This window comes from Colobus angolensis, unplaced genomic scaffold, assembly GCF_000951035.1.
Source record: "Colobus angolensis palliatus isolate OR3802 unplaced genomic scaffold, Cang.pa_1.0 Scaffold11, whole genome shotgun sequence".
Classification (NCBI taxonomy): domain Eukaryota; kingdom Metazoa; phylum Chordata; class Mammalia; order Primates; family Cercopithecidae; genus Colobus; species Colobus angolensis.
In genome coordinates, this window is record NW_012112030.1 from 16,856,557 (window position 1) to 16,876,990 (window position 20,434).

Sequence of the window (20,434 nt, forward strand, 5' to 3'; positions counted from 1 at the left end):
CATTTTGTTCATTGGTTGTGTTTCTAATTTCATTTAGTTGTTTGTGCTCTCTTTCAATTTATTGAGCATACTTGACAGTAATTTTGAGGTTGTCATCTGGCAAGATCTGTATCTTCATTTCTTTCAGGTCGCTTTCTGGAGATTTAATTTGCTCCTTTGAATTTGTAGGCGTCTCTCTTTCTTTACAGGCCTTGTTATTTTTTTCTTGAGGCCTTACGGAGAATCCACCAACATTCACAGACTTTGCACTCCAGTTTTCTATAGGGAGAACTTTTCCCACTCTACCTGCCTACCCTCTCAGGCTTTTCTGGGTAGGCATTCCTCTTTGTGTGTTTTGGGCTTGTGTGTGTAATATTTTATTTGAAAAGGTTTGCTGGTTTCTACTTAAGATCCTCTCTCATGTCTATGATACTGTGACCTCTCTAGCACCACAGTAAATTATGGCACTTAATCTTTCTGTGGTAGTGCAGATTCTGATGTACATTTAATTGTCTTTGTTCTGAGAGATAAGCCCAACCCGCTTCTCCATTCCTATGGCTGCTTGGATATGGGAAGACAGATACCAGTTCTTGGGCAGGGTGAGAAAGCGAGAATCTCTCATTTCTCTAATTATTAAGGTATGAATCCATCACGAGAGCTCTACTCTCATACCAAGTACCCCTAAAAGATTCCATCTCCAATTATCATCACACTGGAAATTTGGGCTTTAACATATGAATTTGGGGGCAACACAAACATGCGGTTCAAAAGTGGGTAATATTTTAATAGTAGAGCCAAAGGAATTCTTATGGATGTAGATATGAGCTGTAAGAGAAAGGATGAATCAATACATTTTGTTAAAATGATATTAGAAATTAAAACATCTACAACCATTACATCTCACACTGATACAGTCACTTGTGTTGGTCATAAAATTCCTCTTTGCCTCCACAAAGTTATGTTTTTCAGCTGGCTTCTGGAAGTGCTACCTTTGTGAATGTACTGCCATTCCCCTCCCAGTTAGCCAATGCTATTCACATGGAAATAAAGAATAGCTCACCATCATGGCCATCTGAGAACAGTGCCTAGTTTCCTATAAATCAGTTAATGAAATTAGTTTAAAAATAGCAATCTTAACTACACACCTCTAACAATCAAATGCTGTAACCAAGTTAGAAAATCATGCTTTAGTAGTGTACTGATAATATTATAAGGCTGAGAAGTTTCAACTTGTATAGGGAAAAATGGGCATGCTTTTTATGATAAAAATAATGTTTTCAAGTAAAGAAGAAAAACTGTTTTAATTCCATGTACCTATAAACATTATATAGTTCTTTGATTAACCAATTTTCCTTTTTTCTTCTACTGTTTTTAGATGTTCTTGGCAGCCCTGTCATTCAGCTATATTGCTAGAGCACTAGGTGGAATCATTATGAAAATGTCCATCACTCAAATAGAAAGGAGATTTGACATATCTTCTTCTCTTGCTGGTTTAATTGATGGAAGCTTTGAAATTGGTAACTTTTTTTTGGTATTTTGATAACCATACTTGCATAAGTTAAAAAACAAACTGTTTATGCATGCTATATACCACTGGGTCTGAACTAGGTGTAAATTTGTCTCTCATGGGCAGTTTGGCAATATGTTAGGACATTTTTGTTGCCATAAATGGGCTGGGGCAGGGAGGATGCTACTGGTACCCAGGGGTAGAGGTCAGGGATGCTGCTAAACACTATGCAATGTGTAAGACAGACTTACCAACAAATAACTATCCTCAAAATGTCCATAGTGAGGATGTTGAAAAACTCTGATCCTACACAAACTCATGGCTTGCAAATTAACTTTTTCAGAAGCTTTATCTCCCTTGTCTCAAGGTGCCCCAGTGTGAAGAAAGGTTGAGGGAGGACTATAATTCTTCTGGTTTTAAGTGGAGGGACTGCATACGAGCAACCTACACTAGGTTCTAGTGTTTAACTGTGTACAACATTGGGGGTTTAAAGTCTTTATTTTTTTTTTTGAATGTTGAAGATATTGCTTTGATGTCATCATTTCAATTTGGATTTCTCCAACAATAATGAGGTTTTATATAATTATTGAAAATAGGTTTTTTTCTTATTTTACCCACTGCTAGCTCATAGCCTCTGCTGATTTTCCCTTTTTCTTTTCACTTTCTAATTATTTGGAGGGACCACCAAATTGTCTATTATATAGACTGCAAATATTTCCTGCAATTTCTGTTTCTATTTTAACTGTATTTACACAATGCTTAACTAATGACTAAAATGTAATTGTCAAAGGAAGATTTATCTCTTTATATGAATTCAGAATGTTTGTCATTCAAAGATATGACACTCTACATGTCTTTTACTTTTTCACCTCCCAAGCTCAATGAAATCATCTAGAATTTTAGAATTGGAATGTTATTAGTTTTAAAGTTTAGTTCACTGTATATCTCTTTTTATCACGAAATTAGTCCTTAACATTTTTGTTAAACTTTGCAGCTATTTAACAGCAGTTATTCAAACATCATTGTCAGTTTAGTTTCTTTGCTTACCTCTGTTTTATGAATCCTGTGACTTCAAATCTCATCTTTACTCTTTCTGGAGTATACTTCCATGTATAGACGACCCTCTGCATCCACAGGTTCCACACCTGTGGATGCAAGTCATATTCAAAAAATACAAAACTAAAAAATGGCCATATATTAATAAAGATGATACAAATAAGACCAACATAGAATAGCAACTATTTACATAGTATTTACATTGTATTAGAAGTATTAGAAGTTATCTAGAGATGATATAAAGCATACAGGAGGATGTTGATAGGTTGTATGCAATAGTGCATCTTTTGTTTGTTTGTTTTTGTTTTTTGAGGCAGAGTCTCCCTCTGTCCCCCAGGCTGGAGTGCAGTGCCCTGATGTCAGCTCACAACAACCTCCATCTCCTGGGTTTAAGCGATTCTCCTGCCTCAGCCTCCCAAGTAGCTGGGATGAGAGGCGTGTGCCACCACATCCAGCTAATTTTCGTGTTTTTAAGTGGAGATGAGTTTTCACCATTTGGCCAGGCTGATCTCGAACTCCTAGCCTCAAGTGTTTTGCCAGCCTCAGCCTTTCAGAGTGCTGGGATTACAGACATGAGCCTCCATGTCCAGGCAACACTACAGCTTTTTACTTAAAGGACTTGAGCATCCACAAATCTTGGTGTCTACAGAACATCCTGGAACGAATAACCCATTGACACTGAGGGATGACCGTAGTTATTGTTTTTTAGGAAGAATGGAAAGCATGGCATATTTTCTAAGCCCTTGCTTGTTGGAATATGCTTTTATTTTAGTATCATATTTAATTGATAATTTGTCTGGGTATGTAATTAAAATTTCCAAATGATTTTTTTCTCAAAACATTAAAAATATTCATCTACTGTTTTATAACATTCAATGTGGTATATAAGAAATTATTACTACTGTAATTTTCATGCACTGATATGCATCTCCTTTTTATCTTTAAATATCCAAAAATTTACCAGCATGTATCTGAGACTCTCTCTTTCTACATTACTTCTGCTGTACAAATGTAGGAACTTTCATCTGAAAGCTTATGTCTTCCTCTAACACAAAAACTTTATTTTCTGTTTCCTATTTGTTTCTTTCTGTTTTTATTCTTTCTTTTCTTCTGAAACATATATGAGATAAATAATATATTTTCTGGGTATTTTTCCTTTAAAATTTTTTTCCTTTAAATTTCTACCTCTTTTCTTTATGTTTCATCAATCTTCTCTGATGTGTGATATCATCTTATTATATCAAGTTCTAATTTGTAAATTTTAAATTATACTTTAAATTTATAACACTTTATTGTGCTTACTATTTTTAGTCTGCCAGTTCTGATTCTGTGGCTGCAAGATGCCATTGTACCTCTAAATACACTAACTGGATTTTTTTTTAAAAAATGTTTCTATTCTTTTCAGTTTAATCTTGTTTAAGTATTTATTCTTGTGTTGCTTTATCTGCTGGTCCATTCTGGTGCTTTCTTTCATGAAACTATTTTCCATCAATGTTCAATAATTCTTGATTATTGTCTGTTCATTGTTATGTAAAAGGCTATAGATAAATCTGAATTGGTCTGCTCTGATGGCTCTTCCACGTTTTAATCTAAATAATTCATACTCGACATTAAATCCCAAATAATGTCTCCTCCAGGAAACTTTCACAAAGCCCCTAATTAATTTAAGCTCCCTATTTCCGTAATCTAACAGCACATCTATCTGTCTGTTTTGCTTTATTACTGGTGTCTTTCTAGAGAACAAGTACCATGATTTATTCTATTTCTGACTCTGAGCACTGTGGTAGGTACATAGTATAAATTTAAAGAATGCCTGGAATAAGTTTAAAATATGCATGAATGATGATCTTTCCCTCAGATTAGGAAGACAGTTTGCCATTTCAATGCAATCCAGTAAACTCCACATTTTCAAAAAAACTTTGCTTCTCTCATATAGCCAAATTACCTGAGTGCTTTCTTTGCATATAAAACCTATTCTACTTATTAATCCTATACAACTTTTCAATGAGTGGTTTAATGTAGGAGAGTTCACCTCACAATTAAATTTCATGGTCTTTGAGGGAAGGTATGATGTCTTGGGCATATTTGCATTCCTTTGGGGCTTTCGGTTCTACTAGATACAAAATTACACTAAGTCATATCAACTTAATTTTGTTCTTTTTCTAGGAAATTTGCTTGTGATTGTATTTGTAAGTTACTTTGGATCTAAACTACACAGACCAAAGTTAATTGGAATTGGTTGTCTCCTTATGGGAACTGGAGGTATTTTGACAGCTTTGCCACATTTCTTCATGGGATAGTAAGTACTAAACAGCTCTGAGCCATTTATTATCAGCTACTTGTAACTTAGCAGTAGAATTTTATTTTTATACTTTTAAGTAGGCAGTTACCTTTTGAGAGGATTACCCGCATGTATGCATAGAGAAATGGAGTATATTTCCTATGTAATAGTTCATGTATTGCTTTATTCATCATGGCTTTTATAAACTTTTAAATAAGAATAATATTGTATAAGATATACAGTTTTATATGAAATAAGTTATTTACCAATTTTAGTATAATGTATGTGTTTTATGTTTTTGCCTGTAAGATTTTGATTATACTCAGTAAGACTTCACAACTTCACCCGCTGCTGTATATGTTTTCCCACCAGCATTTCACTGAAGCTGCTCTTTCTAAGGTAACTGTGTAGTTATGATTAGAGTAAGAAGCTCATATGAGAAAACTGAAAATAGCAATAACTTAAATAAGATAGAAGCTTCTTTTTTACATTTTGTAATGCAGCTAGTCCAAGGATGATGTGATTCTATTTTTCATCACAGTGCTATGCCTTGCATGGCCCTGTCCTCATGTCACAAAATGTGGCAATGTATTTCCAGGCAACAGGATAGAAGAAGAGAGGAACAAGAACAAAGAGTGCACATGGGCTGAAGCCCAGGAGCATTTTCAGAAGCAAAACACTTTCACTGATTTCACGTTTACCAGAAATCAGTTACATTTTACACATAGATCTAATATATAGATGTCGGAAAAAATATACTTTATTCCAGGCTTCCCTATTTCCAGCTAAAAAAACCCAACTTCTGTTATTATGGAAGGAGAGAAGAAAGGATACTGAGAGACAATGAACGGTTTGTTAGAGACATCAATTACTTAATGCCAAATCCAGCAATCGTGCCTTTTGGTCACCATATTAATTCTGTTTTTTCCCCCCTATATTTGGCCTTTATAAGAACTTTTTTCTTAGTGATACTGCTCTAATACACATCATATTCCACAATCTTGATTCATTTTCCTATTTTTGTGGCTTCGTCATTATGCCCATCTTTCTCCTTTGCTTCTGACACCATAATTTCAGTGTCCCATAATTCCCTCTAATCTTCTTAATATCTTGTTCTTCATGATTTTTATGGAGAATATGCCTTAAATGCAGCTACCCCAGCTTCATCTTCCATTGCTCCCCACATTTGAGGATCACATTTTAGGCTTACAGTTCTTAGTGTGCCATAATATGTCATGTCTTTGCATCTGTTATTTCTACAGACTTGAATACTTTTCTTCCTTTGCCTACCAATTAGAATTCTATCCATCTTCAATATTCATTTAATCTATCCTTCACATTGTAAAGTTTTCTTTGACCTACACTCCACCTCCAAGAAAAGCTGATTATTTCTTTTTTGTGGGTGTGTGACAACTCAGGACTTTGTATATTAAACTTACTATATCTTTGATCATATACATTTATCTTAGAGAGTGTGACATTTCCAAAGTACAAACACTGTGTGTTTTATTTCTTGTTCTTTGAAGTTGAGCAAAATGCGCGGCACACTATATGGTGCCCTTAGAGCTCACAGAGCACTTAGTATTTTTGAGCATCAGCATCCGTCCCTAATCCAGCTCCATCTCTGTTGTTCTTACTAAGCTTTTCCTCATAAAGTTGAAATGAATTAGAAATTTGTTTTTATTGAGTTTTGAAAAGTCAAGCACTAGTGTGTGCATGTGTGTGTGTGTGTGTGTACATGAAAGAAAATCTGACAGATTGACCATCTTTGATGATAACTCGAAGAGATAAATAGACAGAGTTAACAGATAAAAAAAAACCAACATGTGAAACCAGGATATTTCATATCTTGACCAGAATATAAGCACTCTTAGGATAATAGCAAGGTGCTAACCCACTTTGTTCACAGTGTATTGAAGTATCTTTCTCAGTGGACACTCCCATTTCACCCCCTTCTCATCACCTGTTCTGAAATACATGTTGAGAAGTTGACAAACAAGATTCTGGTAATTTGGAGAAGACAGTGGTTCAAATAAAGGGGAAAATTTCTCTGTATTTCTGGGAAAACTGAAAATATTCAGTAGACAAGCAAATGTTCAATCTAATGTTGCTCTTATAGTTACAGGTATTCTAAAGAAACCCATATTAATCCATCAGAAAATTCAACATCAAGTTTATCAACCTGTTTGATTAATCAAACCTTATCATTCAATAGAACATCACCTGAGATACTAGAAAAAGGTAAGAATTAATAGTGACAGTAAAACAAATTCTAGATTGATAGATTTAATCACATCTATAAAGTTTGTGATATTCTTTAGCAGAATTGGTTTAAGAACAAATAGGAAGAGCATTTATCCCTCACATACAGGCAAAATCATACTGTTAATATATGCAGTCGATTCTTGAACAACACAGATTTGAACTGCACCTGTTCACTTATATGCAGCTTTTGTCCAACCAAACAGAAGGAGAAACCCGCCCATGTGGAGGTCTGACTTAAATAGGCCGTTTCCACAGGGCCAATGAGAGGACTTACATCTGCATAAATTTCTGTACATATGAGTTGTCCTGGAACAACTCTCCTAGTGTCCAAATGGATTATTATATATCAAGGGCATTTAGAAGTAGATAAGAATAAAGAACAAATTTAGTAGGAAATTTGCAAAGAACATACACATTTAAAATAAAAAAGCAGACAGTGGCAGAAATATGTGAATAATAAAACTTCTCTTTATAGAAATGCAAAATGTTATAGAGTTTGAAGACTTTGTAACTACTATAACACAATAATATCATTATAATGATAACCCCAAAATTTAATAAAAATAAATGAAGTGGAGGAAAAAAATGATTTCAAGTTTTATGTATTGCTGAGAGAGTATAAATTTGAAAGTCTTTCTGGAGATTAATTTTCAATATATATTAAAGAACAAAAATATACTTGCCTACTTCCTTGATTAATTTTTTTTTTTTTTTTTTTTTTTTGAGACAGAGTCTTGCTCTGTTGCCCATGCTGGAGTGCAGTGGCACAATCTCAGCTCATTGCAAGCTCCACTTCCAGGGTTCAAGCCATTCTGCTGCCTCAACCTCCCGAGTAGCTGGGACTACAGGTGCCTGCCACCATGCCCGGCTAATTGTTTGTATTTTTTAGTAGAGACGGGGTTTCACCGTGTTAGCCAGGATGGTCTCGATCTTCTGACCTCGTAATCTGCCTGCCTCGGCCTCCCGAAGTGCTGGGATTACAGGAGTGAGCCACTGCACCCAGATCTTTCTTGATTAATCTTAAGGAAATAATCAGAAGTGTTCACAGGGACATTTCATAATCACAGCCATGACGTCCGTGTTTAAGAGAATAAAAATAAAAATATTTTGTAACAACAAGAAATTGTTTAAACAGATTAGCAAACTATTATTAAACACACTATTATGCAGTAATTAAAATTTTAATATAGAAGAACTCTTAACATGGGGAAATTGTGACAATATAGTGATAACTGTGTATGCACCTTAAAAATAACCTGGATTTTTAAGTACATAATGTACATAATGAATATTATGCATATTTTGTGCACTAAAATTGTAGAAGATCTAGAATAACATTTGCAATGATCTTCTGTGTGTCGTGGAATTATAGAAATTTTTACTTCTTTTCTTTGTGCCCTTCCTTATTTTCAAACTTTAAAGTAAATATGAATCATTTGTAATTAGGAAAGAAACAAACCAAAAAAATGGAAAAATGAAGGGTTTAAAGTGGTTAAGTTCCTAATAGGAATGTTAAAATTAATTTTTAAAGTAAAACCCTTTCTTATCTCTATAGGTTGTGTGAAGGAATCTGGGTCACACATGTGGATGTATGTCTTCATGGGTAATATGCTTCGTGGTATAGGGGAATCCCCCATAGTACCATTGGGGATTTCTTACATTGATGATTTTGCAAAAGAAGGACGTTCTTCCTTGTATGTAGGTAATGTGCAGAAAATATTAAATTTCATGATTACATTCCCTAGATCTACCCTTGAAATAATAATGTCATTAGTTTTTTCTTTTACCTATTAGAAAAATATTTGCAGAAGTGCATTGTGTAATATTACTTTTAAAAATATGTTAAATCAAAACCAAGTATTTGTGGCATCTGATTAAGTTGTTTTGTAACACTTGCAGGTAGTTTGAATGCAGTAGGAATGATTGGTCCAGTCATTGGCTTTATCCTGGGATCTCTGTTTGCTAAAATGTATGTGGATATTGGATATGTAGATCTGAGTAAGTACTATCAAAACAAGGTACCATGATAGTGTCTTTTAAGTGCAGGACTCCATTCTTCCAAAGAATTAAATTCAGTCTTTCAATAGTTCTTTGTTTACTATTTTTCAAAAGTTACAAGTAGAAAATAAATGTATTAATAATCAGAATAAAAAAGAAATTTAGCTCCTATTTATACTTTGCTTTTACAACTAAGTGTAAAAAGAGATTTTTAACAAATTTATTTTAGATTACTTGATCCAAAATAACCAAACTTAAAATGTCCCTTTCCCAAAACTGGCCCAGTCAAGTAAATTTTATTTTTCAGTTGATGGTGACTTGGATGTTGATGTGTAGAACTCAGATATTGATGTTTGCTTTACCAAAGCCTCCTTGTGGCTGCTGCATTGACTTACGGTGGGGGTGTTTTAAGAGAGGCCACAGTGCATTTTGGTTGTGATCATTTTTCCTGGTTCTCACTGACGGCTTGGCCTATGGCAATATTTAATGAGTGCTTATAGAACAAATGAATGAAGGAGTGGACACATAAATAAAATTTATGAATTTTGTCTTCACTCTAAGAGCATGCTTTATCTCTCTTCTCATAGAAGAATGAGAGTCAATGTTGTAATATCTGCTTCGACTTCAGGCCCTCCTTCCTGCAAATATACCTTCACCATATCCATATTTATCTTTTTTTACCCATACTTATGAAAAAATATTTATCTTTAGCTAATATTAGTAGATCCAACTGGGGTTTAGATTTCCTCTTTCTGCCTCTACTACATCTGCACCCTCTCTTTTCCTCAGCAAACACACTCAAGTCTATCCCATCTACGTACACATATACATTTTTATATCCCCAAAAAACTTTCCAACTGATTAACTGTTTCTCAATTTATCTTCAAAGCCAAGTACCTAGAAAAAGTAATCTAACATAAGTATCTCACCTTCTCACCTCCCATATACTTCTCATCCACTATAATCTGCTTTACCGCTAATAAAACAATCAATTTCCATGTAATTTACTAATTGTAATGGATATTTTTCTATAATTTGTCTTAATGGATATTTCTACTACTTATTCAATTTTTTTCTTCTTAGATTTTTTTAAAGTAAGTGCCTAAAACTCAACCTGTCAAAAACTGATCTCATCGTCTTATTTCCAAACCCACTTTGTTTCCTGTATTCCCTCTTGATGAATATCTGTACCTTAATTCAATGATGGACTGAATTCCTATGTCCTGTAATCTCACACTTCCCTTTATTTAAAATTGGAAATTTTTTTTTTTTTTTTTTTTTTTTTTTGAGACGGAGTCTCGCTCTGTCGCCCAGGCTGGAGTGCAGTGGTCAGATCTCAGCTCTGTTTTTTATTTTCATAGTTCTCAAAGTCTCTTTCAACATGTGACTTTTCTCATATAACCCTTACTTCATCATTTCCATTGGTCTCAAATTCGGTGCTCCTATTAATCATCAAGAGCATGGCTTTATTGTAGTCCTTCTCACAACAATCTATAAATATTTGCATACTTACCCACTGTCTCTTTGAGAACATGACAGAATTGTGTCTGTGTTAGCATATAATAACTCATCAGGGTTTGTGAATAAACAAATATGATTTTCTTGAGGACTTAAATAGATCACTCCAAAGAGACCAAAGGATACATTCCAAGATGAAATAGCCATTATTGTAGGCCAGCGAATCATAAAGTGTTTTCTATTATAAAACAAAAGCAAGTACCTGATGATATGTTTTGTATCTTCCATGTTAGACATGTGGCTTACTGTAGCTATACATTATGTGCATTATTTTTACTCATTTGCTCTAGTTTAATCATTGCTTTTTAACACTGAGTACAAAATAAGTGTTGAAGGTCTTTAGGATAGTAGTTTTGTAGCCTCTCTATCCAAAAACAATCACACCATTTTAGAATTCATGGTGATTCAACTTCTACCCCGACCGTTCAGACCTTATCACATCTTCTCTTGTTCCATGAGAAGCATGAAGTGAACTTATGCTAAAGTATACTTTGGTAAACTTTAATTCCTACAGGAGCCAAAGACATAACATAAATGAGTAAGGAGTATCAAGGACAGGAAATAAGGGTGTGATGGTTAGAGTGGGGAGAGTTGTTGTTGGTGCGCTACTCTCCCCATACACCCCAAAACTCATGTGCTCCCCAGCTCTGGTCTATATTTTTCATACAGAATTTTGGGACCAGCATTAATAAGGCTTTCTGATTGGTTTTCCAGAGAATCCAGGAACCAACATTTTTACGCAGAATTTTCCAATTTTTAAGATTGTGTGTGAGCCACGGGAAACACTGGCAGAACATATCTAGCTCAGTTATGACCTTTAGTTCCTATATATAGACCAGTGAAAGAACCAAAAAAAGTCATCAAAATTACATTTCTGACAGGTGATGAATAAACACTTAGCATGTATAATGGAGTTACTGATTTAACTAGTTATTTCCTGAAGTCTGCCTGAGTTGTTGATTATGAAACAATATGATCACATAAATCAATTTTAAAACCAGATCAGTCCATACTAGAAAATAATATATTTCTAAATAGTTTTAAACCAAGTCAATATTTTTTCATGTCAATGATTTTTCTTATAGATCAGAGTAACGGCATCAGTTAAGTGTGCTACAAACTTCCATGGTGTGTGTGTTTTCATGTGTGTACGCTTTCTTAATTTTTATTATTTTTATTTTATTGAGATAAGAACAATTAAAATGAACCCTACCTCCTAAAAGTACAGTAGAACCTTGAACAGCACAGGTTTGAACTATGCATGTCACTTATACATAGTTTTTTCGATAAATGTGTTGGAAATATTTTTTGAGATTTGTGATGACATGAAAAACCTTGCAGATAAACTACACAGCTTAGAAATATAGAAAAAGTTAAGAGAAAGTTAGTTATAGTGTGAATACATAAAATATATGTAAATACAATTTTATGATTTACTATAATAAAATATACACAGATCTATTATTAAAAGTTAAAATTTGTTAAACTTTCCACAGAGAAACTCTTATAGACCTTAGATGATGCCATTCCCAGTCGCAGTATTAAATCATAACTGCATAAAATTAACTGTAGTGCTTACTTCACTGCTGTAAAAATTCTCTAACCATCTCCTGTTGCTATTGCAGTAAGCTCAAGTGTTGAGAGTATTTATTTAAAATGACATGTGTCATTCATCATCTCCATGTGAGTAGTTTTTATCACTCTCCAGTAAGTGATGAATCACGGTAAAAAGTGAACCCTTGTGTTTTCTGTGTGTTTTTCATCCTGTTTAGTGCTGTAACATCAACTTTAAGTAACACTGTGTGAGCCATATGAAGTGCCACTAGTGATGCTGGAAGTGCTCTCAGAAGCAAAGAAAAGTCATGACATTATAAAAAAAAAGTTGAATTGCTTAATATGTACTGTAGAATGAGTTCTGCAGCTGGCCACTGTTTCAACATAAATGTATCCAAAACTAAAACAAAAACTAAAACTCACACTCACAGAAAAATGGAATGACATGAAGCCTCACTGCAGCTACAGCATTGGGCACAAAAACCCGTCCTTTTAGTGAAATAGCTTTTTATATCATATTGAAAATTCAACTTTTATGTAGATGCAAGATTGCTATCAGAAAGGCATACCTGTAGGCTCGAAACATGGTTCAAGAAAAAGTGAAGTCATTATATGACAACTTAAAGCAAAAGGAAAGTGAATGATTTAAAGCTGGAGAATTTCATGCCACTAATGGATAATTTGAAAATTTTCGAAAGAGGTTTGCCTCAAAAAAGTGTCAATATAACAGGAGAAGCAGCTTCTACCACTTAGGAGGTAACGGAAAAGTTCTAAATGGCATAAAGAAAGTCATTGAGGAGAAAGGACATCTACCTGAGCAGGTTTTTAATCAGATGAAAGTGCCCTATTCTGGAAAAAAAAATGCCACAGAGTACACTTATTAATAAGGAAGATAAGTGAGCACCAGGATTTAAGGCAGGAAGGGATAGGCTAACTCTGCTGTTCTGTGCAAATGCAGTGGAGTTTATGATCAGTACTGTTCTTACCTATACAACTGCTAATCCCTAAGCCTTGAAGGGGAAAGATGAAAAACAGTTGTTAGTCTTTTGGTTGTACGACAAGAAGTCCTGAACAATAATAACTTTTTTTTCCTGAAAAGTTATGACAGTTTCCTTCCATGCTTTGTTCCTGAAGACAGGAAGTACCTTGGCAGGAAGGGTTTACCTTTTAAAGTCCTTTTGATAATTGGCAATGCTCTTGGTCATCCAGAGCCTCGTGAGTTGAATACTGAAGGTGCTGAAGTGGTCTGCTTTACCTCAAATGCAGTGTCCCTAATCCACCCCCTAGATGTGGGGTCCTAAGGACATTTAAGGCTCATTACACATGTTACCCTATAGAAAGGTTTGTAAATCCTGTGGAAGAGAACCCCAACAGAGAGAACATTATAAAAATCTGAAAGAATTACATCACTGAAGTTGCCATCATTGCTGTGTAAAAAGCCACAAAAGCTGTCAAACAGGAAACAAATTTCTACTGAAGAAAACTGTCCAATTGTTGTGCATAGCTTCATGGAATTCATAACCATTCAAGAAAATTATGAAGAGATTGTGGATATGGCAAAAAAAAAGATGTGAAGTGAAGAATTTCAAGACATGGATCTTGGAGACATTCAAGAGGTAACAGGCACATCAGAGGAATTAACAGAAGACAACTTGATGGAAAGAAGTGCTTCTGAACCAATGTCAGCTGATGAGGAAGAAGACGTAGAAGAAGCAGTGACAGAAACAAATTGACATTGGACAATCTGGCAGAAGTGTTCTGATTATTCAAGACTGTTTTGACATATTTCACAACATGGAAGCTTCTGTAATGTGGGGACTGAAACAAAAGCAAACAGTGGAAGAAGGATTGGTACCATATAGAAACATTTCTAGAGAAATGATAAAGCAACAAAGTCAAATAGAAATTATGATGTCTTTCTGTAAAGTCACACTGTGTATACCTGCCTTTCCTGTCTTCCTTTTTACCTCCTCAACTGCCTCTGCCTCTACTACCCTAGAGAAAGCAAGAACAATACCTCCCCTTCCTCCTCCTCCACCTACTCAATGTGAAGAGATGAGGATGAAAAGCTTTATGATGATCCGCTTCCACTTAATGAATAGTAAACACATTTCCTTGTGATTTTCTAAATGTCATTTTCTCCTGCTTAATTTATACAAATAATACAGTTTATAAAACGTACAACATGCAAAATATATGTTGACCGTTTATGCTATTGGTAAGAATTCTGGCCAACAGTAGACTATTAGTGCTAAAAAAGCACTTGATAACATTCAACATCCCTTCTTAATCAAAGCCCTAAAAAATCTGGGGATAGAAGGAACATACCTACCCAAATATATCTACAAATTCAAGTTAAGTTTCGGGGAAACTAAAAGTTATACACGGATTGTCACCTGTGTGGAGGGTAAGCCACCTTAACTCCCATGTTACTCAAAGGTCGACTGTACAATCCAGGATTATTAACTACAGGCACAATGTTGTTCAGCAGATCTCTAAAGCTTACTCATCTTGTATAAATGAAACTTTTTATACCCATTAACTGGGAATTCCCTCTTTCCCCTTTCCCACAACCACTGGAAATCACCATTCTACTTTCTACTTTCATGAGTTTGACTCTTTTGTATGCCTCACATAAATGTAATCACTCAGTATTTGTTCTTCTGTGACTGGCCTATTTCACTTAGCACAATGTTGGCAAAGTTCATCCATGTTATCACATTGCAGGATGTCCTTTCTGTTTCAGGGTGAATAGTATTCCATTATATTCATAGATCACATTTTCTTTATTCATCTCTCTGTAAATATTAGGTTGTTTTCACATTTAGACTGTTGCAAAGAGTGCTGCAATGAACATGCAAGTGCAAATATCCCTGTGAGATCCTGATTTCAATTATTTTGGATATACACCCAGAAGTGAGATTGCTCCATCGTATGGTAGTTCTATATTTAATTTTTCAAGGAAACTTCATACTATTTTTTTTATACTGGGCACAGGATTTTGCATTCTACCAACAATATATAAGTGTTCAAATATCTCCACATCTATGCCAACACTTTTCTCTTTCTTTATTTTTGATAGCCATCCTAATGGGTGTATGGTGATATGTAATTGTTCTTTTGATTTGCATTACCATGATAATAAGTGATGCTGGATGTCTTTTCATGTACCTGTTGTTCATTTCTATATCTTCTTTGGAGAAATTTCTATTCAGGTCTTTCATTTATTCTTAAATCAGGTAATTATATTCTTGTGCTATGGAGTTGCAGGAATTTTTTGTACATTTTAGAAATTAACACCTTATCACATATATGCTTTATGAATATTTTCTCTTACTGTGTATGCTGCCTTTTCACTCTGTTGATTATTCATTTTGCTGGGCAGAAGCTTTTTAGTTTGACGAGTTCCATTTGTCTAATTTTGCTTTTATTGCCTGTGCCTTTGGTGGTACATCCATGAATTATTGTCAAGACAAATGTAATGAAACTCTTTCTCTAAGTTCTATTCTAAGAATTTTATAGTTTCTAATTTTAAATTTTAGTCTTCAACACAGTCTGAATTTATTTTTTCAGTATATATAACGGTATAACATCATTCTCTTGCATGTGAATATCCACTTTTCTCAACACCATTTGTCAGAGAAACAATTATTTCACTATTGTGATCGCTTGTCAAAGATCAAATGACTGTATACACACAGATTTCTCTGCACTCTGTATTTCATTCTATTGGTCTATATATCTATCTTTATGCCAGTACTGTAATGTATTAATTACTTTAGCTTTGACATGTATTTGTAGTCGGGAAGTGTGAACCATCGTCTTCATTCTTTCTCAAGGTTGCTTTGGCTATTTCAGGTCATTTGTTAGTTTCATATGAATTTGAATCTGTGGATATATTTGGGTAGGTATGTTCCTTTTATACCCCGATTTTTGAGGACTTTTATTATGAAGGGATGTTGAATTTTATCAAGTGCTTTTTTAGCATCAATTGAAACGATCATAGGATTTTTACCTTTCATTCTGTTTATATAACGTATCAGATTTATTGATTTGCATATGTTGAACTAACCTTGGATCCCAGGATAAATCGCACTTGGTCATGATGAATGATCATTCTAATGTATTGTTGAATTTGGTTTGTTACTGTTTCGTTGAGGATATTTGCATCAATATTCATCAGAGAAATTGGCTTGTAGTTTTCTTTTTTTGATGTGTGTTTGTCTGGTTTTGGTATCGGGGTAATATTGGCCTCACAGAATGAGTTTGGAAGTATTCCCTCCTCCTCCATTTTTTGGAATCGTTTGAATAGTATTGGCATTAATTATTTCAGTCTCTTTGTTAAATTATCTGATAGTTTCTGAATTCCTTCTCTGTGTTATCTTGAATTTCTTTGAGTTTCTTCAGAATAGCTATGTTGAATTCTCTGTTTGAATGATTACACATGTCTCTTTCACCAAGATTGTTCCCTGGTGCCTTATTTAATTTGTCTGGTGAGGTCATGTTTTCCTGGCTGATCTTAGTGCTTATGTTATTCATCAGTGTCTGGGCATTAATGACTTAGGTATTTATTGTAGTCTTTGTAGTCTGGGTTTGTTTTTACCCATCCTTCTTTACTAGGCTTTTTAGGTATATGAAGGGACTTTGGCCACAACCTCAATAATACTGTGGTTTTTACAGTCTTGGAGAGGTACTGCCTTGGTGACCTTGGAAAGTATATGGAAGAATTCACTGGATTATTAGGCAGAGACTCTTGTTCTCTTCCCCTACTTTCTCCAAAGTAAATGTAGTCTTGCTCTTTCTGTGCTGAGCTGCCTGGAACTGGGGTTTCACTGATACAAGCATCCCTTGTGGCCCCCCACCACTGAGACTGGACTGTACTGGGTAAGACCTGAAGCCAGCACAGCACTGAGTCTTGCCCAAGGCCTGCTGTAACCACTATCAGAAGCCAGCGCAGCACTGGGTCTTGGCCAGGGCCTTCTGTAACTACTGTCGGGCTACCATCTATGTTAACTCAAGCTCAAGGGCTCTACAATCAGTAGTTGGCCAAGCTGGCCAGGTTTGTGTCCTTCCCTTCAATGCATTGAGTTCCCCTAAGCCTCAGGCTGGCCTACAGATGCTGTCTGAGAGCCAAGGTTTGGAGCAAAAAACCTTAGCAATTTACCTATAATAGATGTTCTAATCTACTATGGCTACACACTGGCACCCAAAACACAGCACAAAGTTCTTTTTGCTCGTCTTTCCCTTTGCCACAGGCAGAGGAGCCTCTCCCTGTGTCCACCGCCACCACAGGCCCAAGGAAGATTCTGCCAGGCCACCACCCATGTTCAATTAAAGCTCTAGGGCTCTTCAGTCAGGTTATTATGAATGCTGCCAGGTCTCAGAGACTCATCCTTCAGGGCAATGTGTCTCTTAATTCAGGACTAGGCTATTGGACAGCATTTCTACACTTGCCTGTGGCCCAGGGCAGGTCTAGAAAAGGCGTCTAAGAGCTTAGTCCTGGACTCAGGGACCCCAAAAGCCTTCTTGTTGCTCTACTCTACTGTAGCTGAGCTGGTACCTAAGGTGCAAGACAAAGTCCCCTTTATTTTTCCACCACTTCTCTTAAACAGAAGGAGTCTTTCACCATAGCCACCACAGCTGGGAATGTGCTTGGTCACACCTGAAGTCAGCAAATCTTAGAGCCCAAGGCCCGCAGTGTATTAATTTGATACTGCTGCTTGTTATTCAGGGTCTGAGGGCTCTTTAGTCAACTGATGATAAATGCTGCCAGGAGTGGGTGCTTCCCTTCAATGCAGTGGATTCCTTTTTGGACCAGGATGTGCCTACAAATGTTGTCCATGAGTTAGGGCCTCAAAACTCTGTCTGGTGCCCTATTTTACTGTGGCTGAGTTGGTATTAGAAAAAAATATTTTGCAATCTATGCATTAGAAAAAAAAATCACCTCTCCAACTGTTCATGGACGGACCTTATTATAGGAGAAAACCTTCATCAATCAGCCCAGCCATATCTTCTTGGGCCTCTCAAACTTTCATGGTCATCCAAACTGCTATCTTTGTCTTAAGATCCCTCAGGCTTGTAGCATATGCAAGGTCTTATCAGCACCTTTACACATTTGAGACAGAAGACAGTCCTTAGTCAACTCTTAGGAAAGTTTGAATATTTGGCATGCTGTCCAACTCTTTCCCTCCCCACGGAGAATTTGGAAGCTGAGGTTTCTTACCTCATCACTCTGCTTAAATCTAGGGGCAGGAGGAGCTGTGACAAGTGCCCATGTGCTAGTTTAAATCATCATTTTTGTGTTCTTTGTATACACAGGGGCCAAGTGTATGCCTAGCCCAAAGACAAGAAAGACAAAATACTTTTCCTTAAATAGAATTCAGAAAAGATGAAATGTTATATGTGTGGTCCAAATCTTTGCTTCCCCATGGAGGAGCTAAAAGCTGGGATTTTATTTTTGTTTTTGTTTGTTTTTGACTGCTCACTCTGCACTAAGCTAGGGGTCAGGATCTGTGATAAATGTCCACATACTGGCTCGTCTTTATTCTCTGTAGTACCCAGGTGACTGGCATATGTTGGATCCTGTCAGTACTTTGAGGCAGATGCAGTAGAAGCCAGTCCATTAGGTAGCACTTGGAAAGGTTGAAATGTTGAATGTGCAGTCCAACCCTTTCTCTCCCCAAGGATAAGCTGTGAGCATTTTTAAAAATTTTTATTTTACTTTAAGTTCTGGGATATATGTGCAGAATGTACAGGTTTGTTACATAGACAAACATGTGCATGGTGGTTTGCTGCACCTATTAACCCATCACCTAGGTATTAAGCCCCACATGCATTAGCTATTTGTCCTGATGCTCTCCCTCCTTCTGTCCCCATGACAGGCCCCAGTGTGTGTTGTAGCCCTTTCTGTTTTTATGTGTTCTCAGTGTTCAGCTCCCACTTATAAGTGAGAACATGCAGTGTTTGGTTTTCTGTACCATGTTAGTTTGCTGAGGATAATGGCTTTCAGTGTCATACATGTCCCTGCAAAGGACATGATCTCCTTCCTTTTTATGGCCGCATAGTATTCCGTGGTGTATATGTACCACATTTTCTTTACCCAGTCTATCATTGATGGGTATTTGGGTTGGTTCCATGACTTTTGCTCTTGTGAATAGTGCTGCAATAAACATACATGTGCATGTATCTTAATAATAGAATGATTTATATTCCTTTGGGTATATACCCAGTAAAGGGATTGCTAGATCAAATGGTATTTCTGGTTCTAGATCCTTGAGGAATTGCCATATGTGTTTTGTTTTTTTCTTTTTCTCTCATACATTCACTCTGTGTTAAGCCAGAGGGAAGAGCTGTGTCAAGTGTCCACATGCCAGTTTAAACTGCTAGTTTTTCCCAATTGTGTGGTACAGTACTGAGGAGGAGAATGGCAAGAGGGTGCCTCCGATTATTTTACTGGTTTTTGTGTATCGGGTTTTGTACTTTCCTGATGTGTAGGAGTCTCTCAATTAGTTTCTCACTATGAAATTGATCTGAATATTACTCACAAATGAAATTGATCTGAATATTACTGTTGAATCAGTACGTTCATGGAGAAAAAGGTATCTAGTGCTTCCTATTCTGGTATCTTGCTGATATTTCATGGATGCCTTCCTATTACTTAAACTGTATATTTTCTACCTACTAAAATAACTCATTTACACTTGATATATAGCATTTACACATTACTGTTATACATACTTTAAGGGAAATACAGTTAAAATAAAATGGCTGAATGATCTCTAACATTTACAGTCCAATATTTCTGGGTTAGTCTTAAACTCAGATTTTCATTTTGCATAGTTTCTCATCCTCTGTGCTGTCTGGAGAGTTGCAAATGCAGGTTCCTGGGTGGTTAGGGTGGTGTGGATGGTGGTGTGGTGGTGGTGTTTATTTTCTCTAAGTATTTTTTGCCAGCTGCTTAAATTTCATTGCTGATGCTTTCTTGACCTCATCAGATCATTCCAACATTTTCAGAAAACAGTGAGGATTCATATTTCTTCCATGAGTAGTTGTTAAATGGTCTGAGGAGTTAAATGTCCTATGATGACAGCTGTCCAGTCATGAAATCTGAAAGGCCACAAAGTGCACACAAGCTCAGGCAATGTTAACAGTGTCATGACTGATTCCTGAAAAATAGCCATTGCAAGAGGTCATCAACTTAGTTTCAGAGATAACGAAATATGAAAAGAAGAAAATAGTGTTTTAGAATTGAAAGTAAACATATAGTTTACTTTCTT

General features: G+C 35.8%; 1 protein-coding gene across 1 annotated transcript in view; it reads left to right on the plus strand.

Annotated features, from left to right (window-relative positions):
- Window positions 1–20,434, plus strand: part of LOC105520962 (solute carrier organic anion transporter family member 1B3) — a 112,201-nt gene that overhangs the window by 48,046 nt on the left and 43,721 nt on the right. Inside the window, exons 4-8 of the mRNA XM_011954976.1 lie at window positions 1,355–1,496; window positions 4,709–4,841; window positions 6,943–7,064; window positions 8,644–8,790; window positions 8,988–9,086. Of these exons, the coding sequence (XP_011810366.1) occupies window positions 1,355–1,496; window positions 4,709–4,841; window positions 6,943–7,064; window positions 8,644–8,790; window positions 8,988–9,086 (643 nt within the window). The remainder of the gene's footprint in view (window positions 1–1,354; window positions 1,497–4,708; window positions 4,842–6,942; window positions 7,065–8,643; window positions 8,791–8,987; window positions 9,087–20,434) is intronic.